At 47.6% G+C, this 9,141-nt stretch overlaps 1 protein-coding gene across 1 annotated transcript in view; it reads right to left on the bottom strand.

The window, feature by feature from the left end:
• The window catches only part of NEBL (nebulette), a 372,828-nt gene extending 364,598 nt beyond the window's left edge, over positions 1-8,230 (bottom strand). The window contains exons 1-2 of the mRNA XM_081103924.1: positions 7,889-8,230; positions 6,548-6,642 (exon numbers count right to left, since the gene is read on the bottom strand). Of these exons, the coding sequence (XP_080960050.1) occupies positions 6,548-6,642; positions 7,889-7,957 (164 nt within the window). The 5' untranslated portion in view covers positions 7,958-8,230. The remainder of the gene's footprint in view (positions 1-6,547; positions 6,643-7,888) is intronic.
• Between the last annotated feature and the right edge of the window lie 911 nt (positions 8,231-9,141).

Consider the following 9,141-nt stretch of genomic DNA (forward strand, 5'->3'; position numbering starts at 1 on the left):
AATATGAGGCAACAACTTTCAATTTACTTTAAAAGAGGGGACTAACATTTGGGTACCTAACAGGTGTCATTTCTTATGCTAAGGCTTACAAATTTTTCCCCATTTAATTTCTATAAAGTTCCTGTTGGGTAGAAATGGAACGTTATAGAAGTGGGCCTCTCTTGCCAATGGGGAGACTTTACCCCTGGGTGTGCAGACTCGGCAAAACCCAGCCACCAGACCACTATTCAGGCTCTCAAAACCTACTGTAAAGCCAGCTTCTCGCCCTAACCGGTTTGGCTCAGCGGATAGAGCGTCGGCCTGCGGACTGAAGGGTCCCAGGTTCGATTCCGGTCAAGGGCATGTACCTTGGTTGCCGGCACATCCCCAGTAGGGGGTGTGCAGGAGGCAGCTGGTCTCTCATTGATGTTTCTAACTCTCTATCCCTCTCCCTTCCTCTCTGTAAAAAATCAATAAAATATATTTAAAAAAAAAAAAGCCAGCTTCTCCAGGTCACCCCTCTGTCTACCTCCCCACAAGAAACTAGGCTGGCGAGCACTCTGAACTGGGGGGCAAGGAGTGACCACACTCTGAGATGGAGCACAACCTTCACACTCACTGATGCGGCTCATCTCTACTGAACCTAAGAGCCAGGCTCTGGGGATGCTGCGGTGGGCAATACAGGTACCCTCAGAGCCACTTCGAGAGAGAAGGGGCACAGCCAGATAAACATGTGGTTCCTGCATAGGATGGTGAGAGTTCTGGTGGCTGAGCTGAGTCCTCAAGGATGGCTGGCTGTGGAGTAGGGTGAGGTTGGCCCAGACAGTGTGAAAGCAGTGGCTGTCTGCCCTCATGAACTGACTGCACACAGCACCGTACTTACCATCACCTTTCAGTGGGGCATGAAGAAGATGGAGCCAACTAGTGTTTCTCCAGCTTTTTACACCATGATCCGGTACACGTTTACACATACGACTAAAAGAAAAAACGTTTGCCAAAACAAGGCTCTCTTCACAGCTCAAATGTACCCTGATAGTCTCTATATGCCTATCTATCTACCTATATCTCCCTCCCTTCCTCTCTCTCTTCTCCTCTCCTCTCTCTTTCTCGCCCTCTCTTTCGGTTCTGGAAACAACCCTCTAATCATGGGTGACAACCCACAGCTTAAAAACATTGGCGTTAACCTTTTAGTACAGCGGTTCTCAACCTGTGGGTCGCCAACCTGTGGGTCACGACCCCTTTGGGAGTCGAACGACCCATTCACGGGGGTCGCCTAAGACCATCGGAAAACATATATAATTACATATTGTTTTTGTGATTAATCACTGTGCTTTAATTACGTTCAATTTGTAACAATGAAAATACATCCTGCATATCAGATATTTACATTAGGATACATAACAGTAGCAAAATTAGTTATGAAGTAGCAACGAAAATAATGTTATGGTTGGGGGTCACCACAACATGAGGAACGGTATTAAAGGGTCACGGCGTTAGGAAGGTTGAGAACCACTGTTTTAGTAGGTGTGACTATCATTTCTCTGATATACTTCCTCTCCTCCCTTCCACCCACTTTTCCCTTGAAGAAGTGCCACTGAGGAAATGAGGGCACGGCTGTGTACTGAGACGGTCTGCTGTGCGCCAGAAACTGGCCTGGAACCTTGCTTGCCTCATACTGTCCTATCAGTCCCCACACAGCCTTGTGGGTAAGCATTACAATTCCCATTTTACAAATGAAGCTTAGCAGTCAGGAGACTTGCTCAGTAAGACATGAAGAAGCCAGTATTTAAATCCAGTTCTGTGTTTCTTCAAAACTCCAATTGCACCGTAGGGCCTTTCATGAGAAGTTCTTAAGTAATTAAAGCTAACATAATAGCAAGAATTTCCTAAGTCCCCTTGAGATAACTCAAATCCTTGGAGTGTTATGAAACCAGGCTTGGGAGGCCTAAACAGAGACAAGGGAAATGTGCGGTGGAAAATTCTCAGGCTTAAATTTAATTTCCTTCGTAACCCTTAGCAAAGGCACTAACAAGGAGTGACCAGCAGGGAAAAGGTACATGAGAGCTAGTGGAGCGCTGGCCTAAGTGCCCTCAAGACAGGCTGGCTGAACTGCACTGACCATTCGGGCGGCTCCTAGTGAGAGCATCTAGCTCAGCATCTTCCAAGCTGTCAACAGCCAATAAATATTCACCAGATGAAACACTAACACAGGCAGAGTGAAAGTAAACACGATGCACAGCTCCCACTGTTTTATTTGCAAAGCCTTCCACAGTTAGAGTAAGTCGAACTACTTGGTTGAGAGGGAATCTTACTTGGAAGGATGACTAAACATATTATTTAGCACAGATATTTGTGTCCTTTCAGCCCCATAAGTAAAGAGACACTTACAAAATACAAGGTATGTCAAAGAGGGCACGTCAGGACAAAATTTCAGACCCAAAAATTTTCCACAAAAGCGATAACTTGGGGAAATTATTGGCAAGGTCCTACTAAATAAGTGCCATCGTTAACTGGTCCCACCCATGACCTAAAATAAGGGGACCTTTGGTGACAGTACATTAACTGGCCAGTCATTGGCATTGTTACCTCTAAGTGGTAATATTTCTCAGAAAATTTTAAGGACTGATGTATTTTTCACAAACACACAATAAATGTAATTTTAACTTTTACACATGAGAAATTAAGTAATTTATTTTACAAATGGCCTTGGAGTTTACATTCACTGTGTGGCTTGTTGGGTAGCAAAACTTTCAAAGTTTAACTTGGCATATAAGTTCACATACAAATGTGAGCAATGTGTTTTGTCTAATCATCTGGTGTTATTTTCTCAGCACCTCAGCAATAAAAATATTGCCGAGTCTTCTTTTCTTTGCAAGTACCATGATGAAAAAAAATCCTGAGTATGCTAAAGAATCCATTGCCTGCTCATGAAACATAAAGACTTATGAAAACATGGCACGTACTCAAGGAGCCTAGTTTGTTTTAAATATTTTAATAGTGTGCACTGCTGCACTGGGAACTAAATGTGCATTATGCCCAACATTACACCCAGTGTGTACTATGCTTTGATCATTCTATCAAAAGATCAAAATTTAAATATTATGTAAATTATATTTTATACATGTTCTCCTTTGCAGAAATCAAACGGCAAACTTGTTTCTTCTCTAAACACACGAGAATATAAATAAGCAACAAATTTAAACTGAAGAAAATACTCACTACTTCACTCCATTTTTTTAAATGCCCTCAGGTATCAATTAAAATAAAAAGCCTTTGTGTTTTCTTAACATAATCTTAAATGTCTATGCTTATGCTTTTAAATTTTTAAGCATAGTCTTAATATTTATTTTAAAGGTTCTTTAGCTAAATATATATGCTATTTTCATAAGAAATGCTATGTAAATCCTCTTTCTGAAAACTCTGAGAGGTTATATAAATCAATGGAAATGAAGGCAGAAATTAGAGAATATTCAATAGTCAATCACCAAGAAAAGCTGTCATTTTCATAACAACTAAATGTAAAGTATGAACCTTGATTGGATTCTGGTTGTTAAGAAAAAACAACTATAAAAGACATTCTTAGGACAATGGGGAAAATGTGAACATAAACAGAATATTAGATATTATGAAATTTTTGTTAATTTTCTGAGGTGTGATAATGGTTCTGTGCTTCTTTAAGAAAATATCCTTATTCTTAGTGCATGCATAATGAATTTTTAGGACTGACATATCTGGATGACTGAAACTCACTGATGCATGAAACTGACAAATGAACCAACAATTTTTCAAAGTACTAAAAATAATAATAAATAAATAAATAAATAAATAAAAAGTACTTGTACATATATATAGATATGTATAGGAAATAAATATGGCAAAATATTAATAATAGTTGAATCTCAGTGGAGAGTATACAGATGTTCATTGTACCCTTCTTCCAACCATTTTGTGTACATGAAAATTTTCACACTATAACGTTTTAGGGGAAAGAGAATAGTCATTTTCACTTATTGTATATTGAGGCCTGAACCAAACTAGGTACAGATAAAACACTGCTTTACATGGCCATAGAATGTTTCATTTTCAGTAGCAGTATGCTTCAGAGAATCAATTTTCCACCACTAACCCAGAAAAATCACCGCAGCCCTTCTGGCCAAGACCATAGGGAACAGCTGATTGACACACACCACCTGAATTAGAGCGAGGCATCAGGATCCCCAGAGGGGAAGCCACTCTGACCAGCAAGTTTGCATGGCAATCTGTGCACTTGGAAAAATGAAGGGGTGAGAACAGGGGCCTTGTAGCCAGGGGCCTTCACAACAGACAGAACCTACAACTTAGTCAGGCTCCATTCTTTGGAGGTAACATATGACATGAAGTTAAAGCTAAATTAAATTAATAAACCATCAACTCTACTTATCCAGCCACTAAGGATGAATTATTTAAGAAAGCAGACTACCAGGTTCAATATTAAGCAAAAAAATCTGAGATGCTACCCAAAAATTAAAACGAAACCAAATAACAAAGTTCTGGAATTTTATGACAATTTTTAGAGACAAAATGTGTAAGCATTTGGTTTACAGATAACTGGAGTATTAAAAATGAAACAGTCCTCTGAAACAACATACCTAGATGTTTCCTATTTACAAAAAGAGGTCTCTTTTTGTTTGGAGTCCAAAATCTCAAAGGTTCTGGGCACTAGTTCACTATGAAGTCAGAGTACAAACCAGCCATCCATGACTTGCTGCAGAATCTGATATTCTTTTCCATTGGACCTAATTGAAACTAAGCAATAAGCACTAAATTTTCAGGAGGCCCAATGCAATCAAAGACTCTACCTCAGTTGTACCTCTTTTTTATGTCCTTTTATTTTTAACTTTTCTTTTTCTCATTCAATGTAATATTTACATTATATATTTGTTGTTCTCCCCTTCTTTTCATTCTCTTCTGTCTTTCCTCTTCCCCTCCCATTCCTCCAGGTTTAACTCCAGGCTGTGGAGCTATAAAGAGTCCTGGCATGGCCCATAAAGCCTGACCGAATACATATAGGAAGAATGGTTCACTTTCCTTTAACCAAAGAACCATTATCCTGTTTATGGTTCAAGGGGGGCCTTTCCCTTCTAGTTACTGCTGCCTGCCTTTGATCTTTAACCAATCATTTATACTTCTCCTTAAGAGAAGCAGGACACCATGACACTGAACTCTCATTTTGCTTCACATTATCCTAGCAAGAGGTATGGTAGAGTAGGGTTGAAAACATCAGTAAGTTTGGGTAATCTCTGTGGACTTCCCTTATGCAAGAGAGGCCTACATTCTGTTCAATGTCCCCATTTTCTGATGTTTTCAAAGTTTCTGATCTATATGTAAGCACTAAGCTAGGACTGGAGGGAGACACAAAGAGAGTTTTTCTAAGTTCCTCGTCAGGGATATATGAATACATTACATTTGTTTAACAAAAATGTACTGTCTATGATAACACTGCCATGAGTGCAGCATGAATTAACCACAGGCCTCCATCTCCGGGAGACCTGAATGAACCTGCTTCAAAACTCTAGAGAGAATTAATCTCTGATGACAACATTCTAGCCAAAAGCCTAGGTGGCTCCCCTGCCTCCTCCAGGCCCACAGGCCTCACATGGACCTGGGAAGAAGGTTCAACAGTCAAAGCCAAGGGCCCACACTTGAAAATAGTCTGGGTGGGAAGATGCTCACAGGAGTGGAGAAATACATGCCTGAGGGGGGGAAGGGGGGCAGGGTAGCCATTTGGAAGCACTGGCCAATGTTTAACCCTTTGCAGCCTCTAGAAGTGATCTGAGCCACTTCCTAAGGTTTACCCTCTGCAAGCTTTTCCATTTCTTTGACTGTCAACTAGGGATAATAATAGTCATAGGGTCTGTAAAGAGTAAATGAGTCAGGATGCATAAAGAGCTTAGAAGAAGACCTAGCACATGGTAATCGCTGTATAAATGCTAGCTAATTGCTATTATTATAGGTTAGAAGCATACCTATAGAAAAGCCTGCAAAAAAGAGCTTGCCTTCTATAATCCCCACCAACAGACCTACTAGTAACCAGCAGGAAATACCCACATCTCAATTCTTTGGTTCCCTGTTTAAGCTCCAGGATCTATGGAGTGGCCTCAGCTAAGACCAAGTGAGTGAGACCTCCTTCTGTAGCAGCTAGGTTCAGATATAAAACTGCAGTATGGCAACGTCATATGGTTAAAAATGAAAATTGAAGTGATTAAAATGGAAATCTATCTGACATGCACTTCAGAGCCCACACATTTGCAGTAAGTTCTGCAGCTTCTAACAAATGTCCCCAACTCTGCAGCACTGTGGCCCTCAAAAACTAACCTGGTTGAAGACACAAATTACCCTGCACGTTAGAAAGACAAACGCAATGACCTTCAACCAAGTGCATGGCCCCAGAGTATGTGGCATTAACAGGTAATTGGCTGCTGCCACACCTGGGTGGCACAGTGAGTCCATTCTTCAGAACAGGCAGGTCCACTCACTTCTATGGGCTGAAGCTGTGCCACACCTGGCATGTCTTTTTGACAATACTTACGCATTACAATAGGGCTTCTTTTCATAGCCTTTGTAGTTGTTCATGTTGAGAGCCATCTTGCAGACTTCACAATGAAAACATCCTTTATGCCAATACTGTAAAAAAAATTTTTTTTTAATTTAGTACAATGCCAGTTCTTTCCACGATGGGTACAGCAAGGAGATTTTTTTAGTGCATCACAGTCCCCACCTGTATTTGAAAATACTACAACAAAATGATGGTGGGTAACAGTGGACGTGTTTGCCTACTGTCAGTTAAGTAAATAAAGCAGCAACTATGAAAACTGCCTTTTAAATGAACCCCCACCACAATGCACAGAGAAGGAAGAGCTGCCACAGCTCTGTCCACGCTGCACTTCTACGGGCAGCCAGAATGGAATTCTGAGCTTGGTTAATGGAGGAATGAAGCCTGTGAAGTGGCTTCAAAAGGAAAACCACTCCAGTTCAAAGTGCCCACACCCCGTGTCTGTAGGATCTCATCCATAATCGGTCCACAGGACGTCGGGTACCCCACGGAGCCAGGAAGCGGGCTACGCCAGGACCCTTCGCCCCCGCATCCCTGTCCAGTTTCCACTACATTGCGGGAAAGGTGGACTCTGTCCGAAATGACTGTCAGGATGGCTGCGTGCTCTTAGGAGGCATGTTTGACACCACACGCAGACTTCACAGGCGCCGCCTCCGGCTGGTTTCAATCGCCAGGCACTCAGGCTATAGCGGCGGGGTCTGTCTCCCAGGCTGTTCAACCTCATCCGCGCCCGGGGAGGCCTGGGGCAGGGCTGCGGGGCCGGGCTGAAGCCACTTCCTCTGGAATTCCCCGACCGGGTGGATGAGCCCCCCGGAGCCCGGCCCACCGCACGCAGCTGGGGTTCTCCGGGGTTCATTCTAAGCACTGCGGCAGCGGCCGCCCCGGACTTATTAATTACTATTCGCCTCTCCACCTCGTCCCCGGTACGGGAGGCACCGGGCGGGGGAGACGGCAGGGTGCCGGCGGGTCTTCCAGGAAGCGGGTGCGGGGCAGTGAGGAGCGGGAGTGGAGGCGGGAGGGGGCGCGGCTCGCCGATCGGCCCCCGGTGCCCGGCTAGGCGCCCGGGCCCGGGCTTGCTCCGCGGTGCGCGCTCCGCCGCAGCTCTGCCGAGGCCGGAGCAGCCCCGCACCCTCGCCCGCACCCCGACAAAAGCCTCTCCGGCTCCAACACCGTCAGGAAGCGTGCTCTCCCGCGGGCGTCTTCCTTCGCGTCCCGCGCACGGAGCCAAGACCCCACAAACACCCAGGCCACTGGTCTCTTCCCGTCCCAGATGCCAAAACTTCTCGGAGCAGGTGCAGCCCGGCGCCCTCCGCTCACCTTATCCAGGCAGTTGACTTTCTCGGTGGGATACACCACTTTCCCGCAGCGGGCGCACTGAGGGTTCATCGTCGCGGTTCCCGGGGGCGGCGGCGGAGCGGCGGCGGCTGGGGGCTCCGAGGAGCCGCTGTGACATCCCCCGCGCGCCCCGCACCGCCTCGGGGCCGGCGGGAAGGCGCTGGGCGCCGGGGTCTGGAGTGGGCGCCGGGCTGAGCGCGAGCCGGCGCGCCGCGCGGGGAGGCGGCGGGGGCGCGGGTGGGCGCGCGGCGGGGCCTGGCGCCTGGGGGCGGCTGCGCTCCCCGGCTCCGCTCGGCTCCGGCTCGGGCTGCGAGCCGCTCGCTCTGCGTCGCCAGCGCCCCAGGTACCGGTGACTCACACACACTCGCGCCCGCCCCTCCTCGCACGAGCTCCCCCGCCTCGCTGCCGCCGCCGCGCAGGCCAAACCCACCGCGCGCCCCGAACCCAGTGGCAGGGAACGAGCACGTCGGGCACCGACAAGGGGGAGGGGGGGCGGGGGAAGGGAGGGCCCGGCACCGAGAGCTCCGCAGACGTCGCAGCTGCGGCTGCGAGGCCTGGGAGCGCGCCTGGCGCCGCAGCCGGGGGCGGCCAGGTGGGCGGCGGCAGGGCGGGGAGCGGCGGGGGATGGAGAAATGGGGAGCCGGGCTCCAAGCCGCGCGTTTCCTGTCCATCTTTTCTGCCCCAGCCAGGTCACCCCCATTCCCAGGCTGATGTTCCTGATACCCGAAGGGCGCGGTGGGGCGCCCGCCCTCCTCCTTCAGCCCCGAGACCGCGGGCAGAGGCGCCCCAACGCCCTTCCCGCGCCCAGTCCCGGGCAGAGGCGGTCCCGGCGGCGCGCAGCGAGCGCTCGGGCCCGGGAGCCGGGAGACCCGCGGGGAACCCGACTCCTGTCCCCGCAGCGCCCCCTCCCACGGCCTCTGCCGACAGAGCGCGTCTCCCGAGTCCCTGCGTGAGGTCCTTGGGCCCCGTGGGGAAGACGTCTTCCCTTCCCGGCTCCCATGCCTGCACTTTTTGTCTCTCTTCTTGAAGAACGACTGGTCATTTCAGGCCTCATCAAACCTTTCTTGATTCATAAACGGCCATCGTTCATTTCGCTCTGTGCGTGTGCGCACGCTGTATGTTTTTGTAATTCAACACCACGGGATCCACGAAGAGTTCTTCACCTGCATGAAGAACAGCGATTACAAACTCATGGTTCTAACCACAAGCGCCAGAAAACCCAACTGAAGGCCGAG

The sequence above is a fragment of the Myotis nattereri genome, assembly GCF_964212035.1.
Source record: "Myotis nattereri genome assembly, chromosome: 1".
NCBI classification, from domain to species: Eukaryota; Metazoa; Chordata; class Mammalia; order Chiroptera; family Vespertilionidae; genus Myotis; species Myotis nattereri.